At 36.6% G+C, this 17389-nt stretch overlaps 2 protein-coding genes across 2 annotated transcripts in view; one reads left to right on the top strand and one right to left on the bottom strand.

Moving 5' to 3' along the window:
- Positions 1-17389, bottom strand: part of LOC123314849 — a 358596-nt gene that overhangs the window by 240394 nt on the left and 100813 nt on the right. The gene's annotated exons all lie outside the window — the stretch shown is intronic.
- Positions 7515-13469, top strand: LOC123314850. Its single transcript, XM_044900237.1, has 8 exons — positions 7515-7710; positions 8559-8814; positions 9548-9693; positions 11320-11468; positions 11535-11576; positions 11631-11743; positions 12425-12514; positions 13109-13469. The coding sequence occupies exons 1-8, from the start codon at positions 7519-7521 to the stop codon at positions 13387-13389; spliced, it is 1269 nt and encodes a 422-aa protein (XP_044756172.1). The 5' UTR covers positions 7515-7518; the 3' UTR covers positions 13390-13469.

The following is a 17389-nucleotide window of genomic DNA, read 5'->3' as shown; positions in this document are numbered from 1 at the left end:
CAGTTTTTCAAACTTTGCTGTGATAGCAATATCTTTTCTATAACCATATTACTATTTCCAAACAGAATCGACCTGATTGTCATTATTTTTTCCAAACGTTCTCAGGGTTGTATTAAAAATAATTTCGAAACAATATAGGTGAGTCACATGACCCCATAGGAGGGAGGAAATTCTAAGAAAAAATTTATATTTCCAAAGTAATGCAGTCAGATATATAACTTTTATCGAATTAAATATTCACAAATGTCTCATCAGAATCTAACTAGCCAACAAACAATTAATTGGGTTACCCACAGAAACACAACTCCATCGAGGAAAAATACTATGATGACTTTGATTTCGGCCCTATTCGAACTCTTCAGAGCTTCTTCATCGTAATGAATATTGTGCATATTTTATGATCTTCATAAATTTCGAATTGATCGAGAAAAACTGATGAGGGGAACAACGAAATTGGGAGTAATTTTCAAATAAGTCACATTCTCTCCCTCCTCAAAGCCGTCAGAAATGAAACCTTTACATATTCGCGAATTTTTCCAAAAATTTATCGAAAATCCACACGGATTCATTCTACCACCTACCTATTCTCAGAGGCGCAGATCCTCATTCGAAAATCATGTCGAGCACCAAAAGAATTGATGCATCAAAACAACGTTTACGTCTTAAATGCGCGACTTGAACTCCTTCAGCAAGGGACGCTGAAAGACGCGTGACGTCGGGGTGCGAACTGAATGAAAATTTTGTGAATCCGAAATCCTGAGGACCTTTCGGCGCTCTCGGGCGACGCACGTGCTCCTGGCGCGTGCGCAGCAACCTGTCCGTTATCAAAATCGTTTCGGGTGGATTTGATTATCCTTCAGCGAGTCATAATTCGAACGTGGGGAGGCATTGAATCTATCTGTAACGTTCTGTTCGGGACTATCATGTAGAGGAGGCTTAGCGTGGACTTAAATATTTTTCAGGTTGATAAAGCGGGCTTAAGAAGAAAGGAGTTTTTATGAGGGATGCACAAGGGGTCCTGGCGAATTTCCCAGAGGATATAAAGGTCTATAGAAATGTTTATGCTTTCATATGCCTATTATGCTTGTTGAGGATCGTAACATATTTACCCTAAGTTCGATTTTAAGAGATCAAATATTTTCGGTGAACTCCCTAGGGAGAGAATACTGAATGTGGAAGCTCTTTGTTATTGTCTATAGGAATATGGCAAATACAGGATGAAAGATCATTTGGTTTTCTTCAAGTATTTTCTGGAGTTATAGTGGAGTAGGTATGTAAGTAAAAATCGCCCCTAAGTTAGACATTTTGACTTGAATTTTATAAACACTTTTGGGTATGGATTTGAGTAGGGGTAAAAGAGGATTGGCTATCAGAAAAACAAATATAAGATACCTTTTTCTGTGTTTTTTTTTATTGTCTCCGAGAAACCATCGATGGAATAATTCTGCAAAACTTCTCTTGTTTGTTTACCTACATTTTCTATACATTCACTTCAGCCTGGAGTACAACCTTCAGTTCTCAATATCTGGATTCATGTTTCAAACCGTTCAATTATGCAATGTAGGTACATATATTGGGAATATTTCTGAATATCAGGTTAGCATCTAAATATTTCGATTTTTTTTTCGGAAAATCACTTCTCAGACCAACCTGCATATCGATCCTATTCCTGTAGACAACCGCAAGAATACTCCCCTCATTTGAGTACACCTCCAGTATCTGCCGCAATCTGAATGCTCCTTCCAGTTTAATGAAAACTTTTCTCTTTTGCATTCGAGATTAACCGAGGAAAAGTTTCAAGTGCCCCGAGCTTTGAAGCCCTGAAAGTCTCCACAAGCAAGTACATATGTCAATATTAGTATAGCAGCACAAAATGACGTCGTCCCTATGGATCAGGACTGGAAATACCTTCCGGAGTTTATTTTTACTTATTTACATCGCCTATAGACTGGATGGCTGAGGAAAGCAACGGTATCTGGGAAAACTAGGATTTCGACGTTTAATATGGAGGCCTAAATCTTCAACATATATTGACTGCAATAAACCCTCGCGTCTGTTACATTCAAATTTCGTGAAACACCTTTTAAGCACTTTTTGGTAACTACCTGATTTAGATTGAAGTTGGCGGGCCTGAGTCAGACTTGTGAAGAATGATTTGAACTTAATGATAGTTATATCAAACAAGAGAAGTAATTATTGAATTAAAAGGGGGAACAAACATTTTATCTTGATACTTTCATCAACTTTTCATTGTTTGTTCATAATTAGGCAAGTCATACTGTGGCTTATCTGGATTACAAATATTTATATCATCAATTTGATCAAGAATGAAATTGTGTCTATGTGGATTTCATCTGAAATATGAAACCAGCAACATTCTACAACGAAATACGAGGATATACATATTGAGAAATTCTTAGGCTTCCATAGAACCCAACAAAATTTCAATGTCAAAATATTCAATTTCTCAACATATTTTTCTCTCAATTGGATTCATTTATTACAGCGAACCTGTAACTTCTAGACCTTTCAAAAAAATGTTGCTTCTTGCTCTGCAAGTTGAGGAAAGAGATGAGAGTCAGATAAAGCCAAATCTGATGAATAAGGGGGGTGTTCCAGTAATTCAAAGCCTAAATCACGAATTTTGTACATGACAATATGAGATCTGTGTGCAGGGGCGTTGTCCTGCAAAAACAAAACACCTTCGGATATCTTTCCGCGTCTCTTCTCTTTTTTTCCAAAGATCATGATTACTCCATGGCAATCTCAAAAAACTGAAGCAAGAACTTTTCGTAGGTTTTGGAGAACCAGAGTGTCGCCATTCCATCGATTGTTGCTTCGTTTCTGGATCGTAGAAATGTACCCAAGTCTCATCCATATTAAACATTTGGTTTGAGAAGTCTACATCGTTTTCAAATCGAGCACAGATCGAAAGCGATGCTTCTACCCTGCCACGCTTTTGGTCAACATTCAAACATTTGGGGATCCATTTTGCAGCAATTTTTCTCATGTCCAAATTGACGTGAACTATATGATGAACGCGTTCGTATGAAATATTCAGTGCTTCAGATATCCGTTTTAGACCAATTCGACGGTCTGATAAAACCATGTCATGAACTGCATCGATATTTTCGGGGACTGACACAAAAACTGGCTTTTCCGATCGGTTACATCTTCAATGGAAAATTTACCTCTTTTGAAGCTTGCAATTTTTCACGGTCGCATACGAAGGACATTGATCACCAAGGGTATTAAGCATATCTTCATAAATCTGTTTACCTCTTAACCCTTTTGAATACAGATACTTGATGATGGCTCCATACTCCAATTTTTCGATTTTCACAATTTCGGTGGACATCTTCTTTCTTTTAATTTATTGCGTAACTCTGGTTTACTTTTTCCACCTCAAACTTCACACTGACACTTCTAGTGAGTTATTGTTCGTTGCTATGGTAACGCAATATTTTTTTTATGCATGGAGCTGGTCTAGGCGAACTAGATATCAATACATCCTCGTACATTCTTCAGTCCTTTCGAAATAATCAGTGAGGTTGTTGGTTGTTGGTTGTTGGCTCTTTTGGACAATGAATATTTTGATATTCACACACTACACTATTTCATACCAAACCTAAACAGACGGTGTTTTCCATTAATGACTTCGAAGCTTTATAAGCAAACCTGAAGAGAGCAAGAGACCATATTACCATTCAATGGTCAAAAATACGTTTTTTTCTAGGAAAAAATTAATGAATAGATCATTCCATCGCTGGCTACTACTGTCTTTCACTTTTCAGAGAATTTTTGAATTATATCTCGAAAATATTGATTTCAATTTTCCTGTGTTCCCTCAAATAGAGATACGACTACGTAAATTCTAAAATGAAAGTAGATTATAACATTTTTGAATAATTCCTATTAAGTTTTCCAGTTGTATTTTGTGATTGGAATCGCAATATTATATTCTGTGCGTATGGCAAGGTACGCTCAACTTTTCATAAAAAACGGATTATTTTCTCGATGTCATACCGAGACCCCGGTCATATATGAATATGTGACAAACATACCCAGGCAGTCGCCCCAATCACTGTTTTTCCTTCGATTAAATCTGCGGCAATGTGTAATGCGCCCTCCTCCTGCGACTCGTGTACACAAGGAGTGGGTGGAAAATGTCGCCGACCAGCTCTTAATTCGAGATTTATGAACGCCTAAATCCCGAAATCCAGGATGGCATCCTATGCAAAGAGATCGGCCGGATATAAAAACGGCACCGAATTGAAATTTACGACGCAACATATCTGAAATATTCCCTGCATGGTGCAGATCGTCCGTTGTACCGAAAAAGGAGATTTTTTCTGTCGTAAATAACCCCTGCTGGATTCCGTGAGGTCCATACAGTGAATCAGATGTTTTTAGTGGTAATATACATGTGATTTATGAAGGAGAATATTTTGCCATTATTTAAAATTAAGTGTGTATTATTTTAGGTTTATATTTAGCTTGTAATGAATTATATGTCTTGAATGTATATGCTATATTCCAACATATAATAACATGAAATGCTTTTTATCTTTTGGAAAAATTCATATAAATCTACCTTATAAATATTTATTTGGCTTTCTTTTCGTGATTGGTGAATATTTCGAAGAATCCAAGAACCATGCTAACGTTATATGCTGATGACACTGACATAGCAACTCGAAACCGCAACACAGAAGTAATGAAACGAGTTCTACAAGAAACGATTGACGAACCAAATTACTGATGCATAAAATGGAAAATCAAGCTCAATGGACAAAAGAGCCAAGCAGTATTACTTCAGAAGAGAAGACTGCGACCCACAACGAATCAAGAAGTTGAGGGCGAAGAAATCGATTGGAAAAATGAAGCCAAATATTTAAGAATAACGCTTGACTCACTTGGAAAAGTCATATCAAACAAGCAATCGACAAAACGAAAGCAGCGATGAATAGACTCTACCCTCTGATAGGAAGAAGAAGCCACATGTCGAAAGAGACAAAATTTAAGATTATTAAAGCCGTTGCAAGGCCTCAACTGATTTATGGATCAGTTGCCTGAGGTTTCATGGCAAAGAGCCATATCAAAAGAATTCAGACCACTGAAAACAAGCTGCTAGGATGTGCAATAGATGCACCTTGGTTTTTCAGGAATATACAGATTTATAGGGATCTGAAATGGGAAACCATGACGGAATTCCTGAACAGAAAAGCAGAGAAATTATTCGAAACAGCGGAAAACCATCCGAATCAAGAACTCAGGAGACTAGTGGACTACGACCCAGAGGAAGAAAAAGGAGTATGCGAATTTACCGAAGGAGACCAAGAAATCAATTAGAAAGAGATTAAAATAAGAACAGAAACTTATTGAAAAACCCAATAAAGTGTTATCCAATAGAGGATTTTCCCCCTGCTACACCAAAAAAGAAATTGCTGAATTGCTGGGGAGGCTAGCTCCAATAACCTGTCTTTTGTCTCGTATGTAGATGTCTCTGAATGGCCCAGAAAGGCTTCTGAAAGGAAACAGATAAAATCATTAAAATTCCGATGAAATTGAAACAGTTACCTATGAAAATTGACTTCTTCTGAATTATCCACTTGTAATCGATATTACTGGTATAGGTAAATGAATGTATAAAGCCAGCAACACAATTCTTAACAAATGATGTAACTTATTAGATGACCTCAAAATCCAAAATAATGGCGAGAATGACTGAAGAGGTCAGTTTGACTCATATGAGGTATCGATGTCAACAAGCATATATTTCCTCGTCTTCCCCATCTATTTACTGCTTCCAAACATCCTCAGGATCGTCTTATTCGATGCCTTTTTGTTCGGCAAACGTCCTTCCGCGTCACTGGTCTCATAGTGAGGGGATGTCATGGCGAAGTCGTTGTAGATAAGTTAAATGGGTTTTGGCGTTCGCGAACTGGAGTTACTAAGATTTCCGACACAGGGCTGCATTAACTTGATGGTAGAATGGGAATAAATGATTCCCACAAGGGTCCATTTTTGTTTACACTCGATTATGATTCAACATCATGTGATATTCAGTTTGGAATTTGATATTGGAACTGGAAAGTTCAATCCAGACACGAAGTCATGAAATATGTAAGTAAATTTGCAATTCTGGAAATAATATTATGGTGCAATTCCAATAGAGGACTAATTCTGTGTTCATTTGATTGATTTTGTGAACATTCTACCATATTCTCCTTGAAAAAAAGGCAATGAATGTCCCTGTTTTCTATTGATTACCTAGTTCCTGATCACATTGAACATACGTAGCTAATATCTTCGATAGATCACATTATTTTAGTTAATAATAATAATTATTCCATGAATACACTGAAACTATCGAAATATAAAATTAGACAATATCATAAAAATGATACCCTAGAAGAATTTTTGTAATAGTTCAGATAGCTACTCTTCGATCTTCTATAACAGAACAAAAATCTCCCTTTCACTCTCAAATCTCTACAGCAAGATTTGAAATTACTAGGTTTTCACCGTTTACCGTCTTTGAATGGGATATTGACAGAATAAGTAACACTGTGACTTAGCAGAACACTAGGGCTGACAAAACTATTTAATTCCTTCTGAGGTAGGTTCAGTTGAATGTTGAATCGATTGATATTTTCAGTCCGGAATCAGTTTGAAAGAGAAAATAACCTGAAAATCAATTGTATTAATATTATTACTATTTCATTCAAAAGTATCATTGGTTTGATTTGAAGTGGATTATTGGGGGAGGAATATAATATATTATGCAGATACAACTGGATTTCATATGTTCTGTAGCAGAAAATACGGAATAAATATATAATTCAGAAGATTCTTCGAGTATACTCTATAAAATCTAGTTCATTGATTACTCAGTGCTACATAGGCAGAGGAAAGATGTTGTGATGAATATCAGCCCAGTCCACCCCTGTTCCTGATATGATGATGATGCATGCATCGATTCACAACCTAAAAGCAAAGATGTACAAATAATTTCTCCTCAACTCTCACACCCTATTTTCCTTATCGCAATGAAAGCTGAATGCTGTAATTTCCATCTATTGACGAACATAAAATGCTTGCCCTGATTACATTTGCAGTTAGTGGAACGATCACTTTTGTACTTACTGTCTTTTCATCCTTATCATATATTCCTACAGAAACATTATCTTCCCAGTATTCGATACTATCACGCTGTCTCCCCTCAAACGAACACTTATGGAAATAAAAATCGTATTTGAATTTTTGTGAATCAGTTTTAGTTGCCCCGGTTAATTTTACATCTTTCTACCAATTAAAACAAAAATCTATTGTTGCGAATTATTCACAAGAGTTTATTGGAGAAACATAAACGTCACTCAAATTCTACAGAATACACAATAATAACTGGTACCGATTGGTATGCAATGAATGCATTGCGCAACTCAAAATTTCCCAAAAAAAGTGCCAAAATGTTGAAGGCACACGAAAATTGTTGGATGACATTCGCGGAGCTCTATGTTCGAGTACAGGCTCTTAGTTTTGCTTCTCTGTTTACGTATGTCAGAATCGACCATATGCAAAAAGCATATTCAGAATTCCTTATTTCCCAACTATGCCGCAGTTCCAACATACGATATCAGAGAATGGGTGGTTAATCTTAATCTACAGCGTTGTACCATTGTGGAGGTCGGGGAGTATTACAGCGCAGTGAGTATTCAGGTCCATTTACTGACACACTAGCTGTCATTGCCTTTTTTGAATAAGATGAATTGTAATGAGCAATATAACTGCAGAATCGCTTGTATTCATGTTTCTTTATTTATAAGATATGTAGAGGGTAGTTGAAACTAGCCTGATTTAACTTTTTTCATTGTTGTTGTTGAATGATCAGGATAGCCGTTGCAATAACTATATAACCAGACACAACTTTTGACTCATTATTCTTTCGAGTATGGAGAAGTAACAATTCTTTTGATTATTGTATTGTCTCTTTTATAATCGATAATCTTCAAGTTTCTTAACAACTGTGCAGGATGAAAGAAGTGAAGGTTCAGATTCACTCACATATAAGATGTCGAGATTTAATCTTAATATATATTTCAGCACGTTATTCTGAAGGTCAGAAATAATAAACAATAGCCTTCTCATCAGTCATCATTACCCCCAGAAACCATTATATTTGTGATTCTGGATAAGCCAAATTTCTTTGGTGAAAAAAGGATAGTGGCTCTGTTAGAACGAATCATATTATGCTTTCTTTTCTTATTAGCATGCTGTCAAGTACAGCATTAAATCAAGTGTGCATGTTTTCTTCAGAAACATTCGAAGAATCTGATTGAATACCTACATTTAAAAATTCAGTCAGAGCAACAGCTCAAAAACGAATTTTGCCAAAATCTCTTCCTATAAAATAATCGCAAGTGTAAGGTAAGGGTGCTTGGGGATCTTACAAAACTTGGGCAAAAATCTGGGTTGTACCTGTTGAAAAGGGAACGCTAGTACAAAATTCAATTATTCTGTCGAAACTATTTTCTCACATGCTAGATCCTTTTTAGATGTTCTTAGAGGATGAAAATGCCGACTCTCGCTTCAGTTTCTACTTGGGCATGTGCGATCACGAGACGATGAGAAACTGGCAGTTCTGCTCGTCAGAACTAGCAATGCAACGAAAAAACGAATGCAGTTTGGACATCGAGAGGACAGAGTTCAGCAGAGTCCATAGGAGATTCTGTGATATTCATTATATAACTTTAACCCAGAAGACATGCAATTGTTCCACAATGTTGGACACGCCGCTTTATAGAGTTAATGGTGAGGTTTCATTTGATTCGTTTTTCTATGAAATGAGGCAAAAAAAGTATTGAATACAACAGGCTTTATTCTTCAACAAACTTTTCAGGTGTTTTCCTCTCAGTATCTTGAACTATAAGATATAATAATAATGGAGATTGTTAGTTGAAATGGTATGAGATATTGGGAGAGATAACCCATAAAAAGTTTCAGGAAGAATGCAAGCATCTCTCAGAACGTCCTTCAACCTTAAGATTCACTGAAGATGCGACAAAAAACAGAAAGTGATTTTTTTATAAGGAATCTAATATTTCGGGATCCAAGATATGGACTGTCAAAATTGTTGATTAAGTTGAGAGGGCAAGAGACATTTCCTTGGCTACCGATGGCACTTAGGCCTACTTTAATTGTAGTGAAGGTTTAGTGAGGCTTTTAAACTATAGTTGGTCTAATGCTGTAAATACAAGAGTTGTTCAAACATTTTTGATAGTTTGTTGTAGTCCTTCAACTTCTTTTACTCTGTCCTTATACACATTCACGTAGGATCAATGTTTTTAGGCGAGGAATCTGAATTTTTTGTCGCATCTTTAGTGAACACCTCGCGATCAGAAGCTACGTGATATGAGTACTCAAAATCTTGCTTTCGATTCAATTTTTTGCAGAGATTACTCTCACCAAACCGCGAATTTTTCCCCCGACAATATGCATCAATTAAACCGAGTGTTAACCTGAAGATTACTCCGATTCATTCCAGGATTCCCGACCTGCTTCGTGGATCCCCTACCCGAGAGCCTTTGTGGTCCCCTGAATGCCTGCGGATTACACAAGTGTAATGCCACCACCGTCCTTGGCCGAATTCATTCGGTACAATGTGATCCTAATTGCAAAGGACAACAACCGGTGAGTCGCCCCGTGTCAAACTGTTCTGTCGGCATAATGGGCACGGGAATTGATGAATATTCAAGTCGAAGGAACGGGAGCGATCCCGGCGGCGTATAGGGTTACTTGGGAGTAACCGAAAACTCCTGTTTATAATAAGGTCATCTGTTGATCGGATTGAATTTCGTGTCTTCTTGGAAATTTTTTTCGAAGATGGTATCGTCTAACGCGAATATTGATTCGATGAACTCCTTATACAGGGTGTTTCTAAATAGAAAGTGCCATCGAAAAGGGGACATTCCTGGGTAATTTCAAGAACTGAAAGTTCTGTAGAAATGCGAGCACTTTGTCTTCGAGATAGAGGATAGTTATAGTCGCGTTCCACTGCGACCTCAAGTCAAAGTCAAAGTGCCCCCCTTCAGAGCTGTTCTCACAACTGTGCCATCTATAGCGCGCCATCCAGCTCCAGGACGCTAAGATCTCCTCACTCCTATGATTATCTTGTCCAAGACATTCCTTGCGCAGGCTTCTCTAAATGGGTGAACAAGAGTTTTCTCTTCTTCCCCACAGAATCTACACTCGTCACTTTCTGAGAAGCCCATTTTCTTTCTAAGGCGACAAAGCCTTTCGAGGAGGCATAACCTCCTCCAAAGTGTCTCTTTTTTGGTTTCTTCCTTCTCCAGAAACTCTTTCTTATAAGATCATTATCCGGTAGCAAAGAAAGGCTGCCAGTTAGCGTTTGTGCTCCGTTTTTGGCAAGTGTGTTGGCCTCATTTGATTCCAGAGTGACCAGAACACGGTTTTCTTGCCTATTTCAATGAGCTTCATTCGGCAATCCCATATCAGTTTTGCGTTGATGAGGAGTAAATTACTTTGATAGCAGCTTGAATGTCAAGCTGGGATCACACCCTCGATAGTTTCTTCCTCAGTTTATGTCTAGGCATCTTTAGATTGAAAGAAGAACTCCAGCAGTAGCCCAAAGTTAGTATATTCCAGTGACAGCCCCTATCATGGTTTTTGAACCATCTGCATCTGTGGTATTAACTTTGAAATTTTTGGTACTGTTTTCCTTTTCCCATTCTACCCTTTTACAAAGCACCGTATTAGAGTTCTATTCAATACTTACTTTCTCAATCATAACATCACTAGGTAGGTTCGCTGATGAGATGTGATTCTTTAGAGAGGACCAGGCTCTGAGATCCAGGATGTTTAAGTATGTCGAAAACGCCTAGATTGATTCGATCTGGGATTATAAATAATAAATGTATTCACCACAACTTAGTAACTAGACATCAGAAATTTTTGGAATATCTAGCTCATAAGACAAAATTAAACGAGATCAAAACTTTTGGCACTAGGACAAAGCTTTCATTATAAATTTTTCAACTCCCAGTGGAGCACCAAAATTGAAGTACTGGAGAGAAAAAGGTCGAACAGTTTCAGAGAAAACATCACACTGTTCTGTAGATGAAGATGATCGGGAACTTGATATTTGTAGGGTTCTGCATATCACCAGTCTATAGTGTTCTAGCTAACTAGGAGCAAGGCTCTTATAGCCTTGCTCGTAACTGACGACAGTTGTGGAAGAAATTGACCAAAAATCTTGTCTTCATAGTAGAATATGATTTTGCTTTTCCTTCAATTCAGTTTTGTGAATGGCCAGTTGGTCTGAAAACGGCGCAACCTCCCATGGTTTACTCGTTATGGTCAGACTGGTACGAGCTAGAGAAAAGAGATGATCGAACATTGGATTCCCAAGTTCTCTACTACGAAGCCAAATGCGTGAACAAGTACACGTAAGTCTGAAAATAATTCCAATACTGATGTAATTTTCCGTATCTCTTATTTTTTTCGACTCTCAGATACAAAGGTGGGATCGATTGTCTAGGTCCTGGAACCAGCTGGTAAGGTTTGAGTGATATTCCGAAATTCGAATACTTAGAACAAGTTTTTTGTAGCTGTCCACCGGATATACTCCAGTGCAAATGTAAGACGTTCTTCGAAGATGCTACTCTCAAAGTGAGAAGATGGGTTGTGTTACCCATCGAGCACTCTACATTCAAGCCAAGAGGTAGGAATTCAGTTTGAAAGCATATTCGTACTTCACAATTCATTGAATCGAAATCCGGGGGATTTTTTTTTCGTTAGAAAGTCTTGCATAGATAATTTTGGGTAAAATGATGATAACTTCGATTTATCTCAACTTCTGCTATAACTAAATCATATTTTTTGAGACTACCCTGCATTGAAAATGCTAGAATAAATCAAAATGAAGCTCCCACGTCAAGCTTCTGTTTCTCTCATTTTATGAAAGGGAAATTTGGGAATTAAACGCAGAAAGCATTATTTTCGCAAATTGTACGATAATTAGTTTTCAGTCTCATTTTTTCGCATTTATTATCTGACTTTTCAAGGGAATGATTTGAGATTGAGCGATTACTTGAGGATGTGGCATAGGAAACAATAAACCTTCATCAAAAATTTTAAGAATTTTTCAGTACTCACCAACAGTGAAATGATTCGTACGAAACTCTTGTGGTTTCATATTTCTTTCTCAATACAAAGAATAGGTACTTTTTGGTGGAGTAACTATTATCAATTAAACATTGATTTTTTCAAAGTATGGATTCTTATCAGAGAATCATTCTTGCTCAAACTTACTGCATATACAATGAAGAGTGCATTGGGAATTGGCAACTTGTAGATATCATTCAAAATGGCCTCACATTCCCTTATTACTTGTCTATTTCAGATTACGATGTAGCTGACGATATCGTGAAGCACAATACAGGAATAATGATCCCCAAAAGAAACAAAAAAATTCCTTTTGCTTCGAAAAGAGGTCAGTATAAGATAAATCATGAAAGCTCTGTCTTAATCAAGTATTCTTATTGATCTGCTTTCATCCCTTCGTAGGTTTGACTCATTGATATCCAATCATCTCAACAGGAATACATAGGTCCTTGTAGAGCAATGAATTCTATACCTATCGTAATTTCTAATAATTTATTAAGAGACATGCATCTGTTGGATAGCCAAGGATCCTCACGATGAAGCTGCACTCTACTACAACCTTGATTCTTGAATATAAAACGTTAGTTTGTGTACGAAACAAGTCGACTGAAAATTATGAAACTATCCCAACCACTCTAAGCAGTATCTAGTAGCTTTTTACTCAGTAAATACTCAAAATTCCACTAGTTTTTCTCAGTTCAATGTCACCCATCTCATTATAATAACATAAATCATGTCCACTTGCAAGACGGTCTAGTAAAACTTAATGCTCCATCAAAATGTTAATTTTCTATTATTTTGATGGGGTATCAAATCTTAATGGACTTTCCTGCAGCTGGACCTATAACCAATGGAACGTGTACAATTAAAATATATTGGTTGGGAAGCTAAGTTAATTCTGAATGGTTTTTGATCACAACAGAAGCCAGATTTTATGAAGATGACGATGAAGATGAAGATGATCTCGGAGACGAAGACGTTGCTATAGAAGAGGAACGTATGACTAGAAAGATGCATCTAGACCAGGCAGAGCAGCAAGAAGAAAACGATGAAGCAGTATCTCCTGAGGCGGCAGAATTAACAGGTGACAGCACCATAAAAGATGGAAAAATAGTACCGAATAAGAGGAATAGCAATTCCGTGCTTTTAAGAATAAGGTTAAACTACTTTTTACTAATGATATCTCTGTATTGGATATTATGATGATTTATTTGTACATTTAGAGCGAAGAATTTTGATTGAATTATATTTTATTTCTACGAATAAAAGAGATCACAGATGAAGTAGAAGGAGGTTTCATAAAGCTTTAAACCTTTAGCTGATGGTGGACAGCTCATGGTTATGTACCGTTGATGATCATATAGATTCAGCTTCATTCCAGGCTCTGGAGTGAGCTAGAAGAGCGCGTAATTGGGATTCAATTATCAAAGTACACGAATTCGTTTTAGAAGTTTCTGATGACTAATTAACTTTGAATTGATTCAATAGCAGTGAAACCAAGGCCCTTTATCCAATTCAGTCTGTTCGAAAGGGGATAATTATTTCGGTTCCACAGATACAGGGATGATATTGCGGAACTCAAAACTTTGCTTCGGAGCAAAGATAATCGAATAGGTGAAACGCAAGGGAAATATTTCATCTTCTTTCAGTGGAATAACCTTGTATCGAATTTCAGGTTTATGTTGTTGATCATTGATTTACAGACTATAGAGGGTGTCTATATATGGATCTGAACGAATTTCCGAATTAATTTGTCGATAAAAATCTGTAGGGCTACTTTATAAAGTTTTATTTTAAATCACTCATCTCTCCAAGATACTTTCCCTAGAAATTATTGATCAGTTGACGGTTTTTATTTTTTTGGGGGTTGTGCGAAACCTGGTATCATATAATTTTTCATAGTTCGAAGTAGGTACTCTATATACAGGGTGACAATTTGAAAACTTGCCAGTCCAATTATGTCACGACAGGAATGATTTCAGAGAAAATGCCGAAACAGGTCAATTTCTATTCGAAGTTGGACATATTTTGAGCAGAATTGTAAGCCGAAATCTCCTCAACCCTAGGTGTAGGAGCTGTCACACCTAAATTCTCAATGGGGAATAGGGGGTGAGCTATACCTCAAATGAAAGATCACTTGACCCTCTACATGAATACTATGGTTGGCAAATCTTTATTGAGTCCTTGAAGTATACTTCATTCAAATTTATTTTAGCAGTCGGTTGGCCATGATATAATTTTCCCAAGTTTCTGTAACTAGAACGAAGTTAGGTTGGCACTCATGAAATGTCTTTAAGGTCATAACGCCGTTGCCACAACTAATATCAATTTTTATTACGAAAATGCCGAAAGTGATTGAAAAAAGAGACAGGGTTTCAGGAAGTGCTATTTAGAATTCAGGTCCGCTCATTCAAATAGTTATACTCTGATATTCTAAAATCCACAATACGTCAGACGGTAGAGAACATATTCAATGTAAGAGAATTTATATTATGTTTCATCTGAATCTAAACGACATATATTTCAGCTGAATATTTCCACAATCAGAAAGATTGTGAATGAAGACTATGTCAAAGAATTTCTTTCTATTGGGAGACCCAAAAAAGTGGTGGCATTTGAGAATTTTATGTATGAGTGAATTAATGCGAAAAGTTTACTACAGGATTTTCGATAAATGTCATCGGAGAATAAGTTCCCTAAAATGGATTTTTCTATTTTTCATTTGACTTGTCCTATAGAATGTAAATGTCTTAAGGTACTAATAAATACCTGATTATTATAATATTATAACATCAATGTATTAAGATGAATAGCCACAAATACGCGCAAGTTGCCCTGTTACTTGTTTATTCATGTGAAATTTTTGTTCAAAGGTGAAGTTCATCTTAACTTGAAATTTCCTTCAATTCCTTTCACTTATATTGATGCAAGATGATTTTTGTTGAAGAATTTTACATTCTTGTAATTATCTGTTAATTCCTTCGGGAGATACCCATTTCCAACCACTGCATCATAAGCATTTCATCTCCGGGTTAATATTTTTGAAATCTACAAATGATGTAGCCAAAGAAGATAACGAACATTAACTCTCGTCAAGCTAGTGCATATTATGATATTATACTGATCTCTTGTATTTTCCATGCAAGCAAATAACTGGATTTGGTATGCCTTCAATCAGTTTGTATAAACTTCAATTATATTCGTCACATATTTTCCGAAGAGATTCGACATTGTGATAAAATACGTAATAACAGAAACATTTACGTAGAACGGGCAACATAGCGTTGATTTAAAACCCAAAAATGTTTTGACAAGCTTCATAACCCCACATTTTCGTACTATACAGAGTGAAATGTGTCAAATTTTCATGGCCAACCGACTGCTAAAATAAAAGTGAATGAAGTATAGTTACAGGGGCTGACAATTTGAAAACTTGCCAGGATTATGACAAAGATGTTTTCAGAGAAAATGCCGGAACAGGTCAATTTTCATTCGAAGGGGGACATGTTTCTAGCAGAATGGTAAGACAAAATCTCCTCAATCTTAGGTGTAGGAGTTGTCACCCCTAAATTCCTAATAGGGAATAGAGGGTGAGCTATACCTCAACTAGAAGACAATAGTATTATGAAGAGGGACATATTGTCTTCCAATTGAGGTTTAGCTCACCCTCTATTCCCTATGAAGAATTTAGGGGTGATAGCCCCTACACCTAGGTTTGAGGAGATTTCGGCTTACAATTTTGCTCCAAATATGTCACCCTCCCCTTGAAAATTGACCGGTCTCGGCTTTTTCTTTGATAACACCCTTGACGCGACATATTTGGCCTGGCAAGTTTTCAAATTGTCACCTCCTGTAACTACTTCAAGGATTCAATAAAAATTTGCAAACCATAGTATTCATGTAGAGGGACAAGTGATCTTTTAATTGAGGTAAATCTCACCCCCTATTCCCTATTGAGAATTTAGGGGTGATAGCCCCTACACCTAGGGTTGAAGAGATTTTGGCATACAATTTTCAAAATATGTCCCCGTCCAAATAAAAATTGACCCGGCATTTTCTCTGAAAACATCACTGTCGCGAAATAATTGGCCTGGCAAGTTTTTAAATTATCACCCTCTACAAATTTTCTGCACATGATACTTGCAACCCCTTAACTTGGGTTGGGAATATATGTTTTTTCTGCGAATATATTGATCATATATTTTTAAAAAGAATGTAATAATTTCAACCATTAAACACACCTTCCAGATGTCGTTTATAAAGTTTGAATTTTTCAGAGCACGATTGTGCAATAACCAAGTATATCAGAAATAAATCTTCTTGATTTCCTCCTTGTTGTAATTTTTGGACTGAATAAAAAAATTGTACAATTTTTTTCACAAAAGCAAAATTTTTGTGTAAAATCAGAAAATTGTCTAGACTGTAGAGTTTTCCTTTACCAACTACTTCCTTTCGAAAATAGTATTTGCGTGTTCATTCAGATGGGAAAAAACCTCTATTGGTTGGCCTATACATTATTCACAGCAGATAGAGTGGCGTCTCGTTTTCCTTTCACCCTATCCACCTCATTGATGTGAATGGGATGATGTTGGTATGCTTGTATTTCTTCTTCCTTGCTTACACACGCATCACGTTATCTCCACTTCACACTTAATTTAACTTGCCTCCAACTTTTCTCATCACGCGTGTACGATGCCGTCCTCAATTAGGCTCGCTTGTCCTTATTTGTGTTAACTTCTTGTCTGATTCGTTTAGATGTGATCAAAATCGAGAGAATCTACACGAAAGGGCATGGTCGTTTCGGAGGTTCGGCTTCAAAAAATGTCACTGTGCTCAAAGCGTTTTGGGCAAGTTTTCTACTGTTACTGCAATTTTTAAATACTTCTTTGTACAGAGATGATGTTATAAAAGTCGAAGTTTTAATTGAATGACATTCCTTCATAATGGCGTCCAAAAAATAGAAATGTAGTGGACATTATAAAAAACTGTGTCGAATATTACTCTCTGAATATCACTGCAGGTTACAGAGAAGCAATGAGAGTGTACCATCTGAAAGAATTCTTCTCTAAATTCGAAATTTCTAGATTTGATCCATCTAATTCATCATGAAGGCTTTTTAAACATCATTTCTTCATGATGAGCATGCAGTTGCAGGAACGTCGCTTAAAATTTAATGCCACATTAAAATTTGAAATTGTTATTT

This window comes from Coccinella septempunctata, chromosome 6 (assembly GCF_907165205.1).
Source record: "Coccinella septempunctata chromosome 6, icCocSept1.1, whole genome shotgun sequence".
NCBI classification, from domain to species: Eukaryota; Metazoa; Arthropoda; class Insecta; order Coleoptera; family Coccinellidae; genus Coccinella; species Coccinella septempunctata.
This window is presented reverse-complemented; position numbering and strand designations above follow the sequence as displayed.

What these genes read in the sequence shown, in the direction of transcription:
- LOC123314850 (XM_044900237.1), top strand. Translation starts at nt 7,519, where the DNA reads ATGTTCGAGTACAGGCTCTTAGTTTTGCTTCTCTGTTTACGTATGTCA. An exon ending in CTAGGTCCTGGAACCAGCTG is followed by an intron (nt 11,577 to 11,630) that starts GTAAGGTTTGAG and finishes AGTTTTTTGTAG; the next exon opens with CTGTCCACCGGATATACTCC. An exon ending in CTCTACATTCAAGCCAAGAG is followed by an intron (nt 11,744 to 12,424) that starts GTAGGAATTCAG and finishes TGTCTATTTCAG; the next exon opens with ATTACGATGTAGCTGACGAT.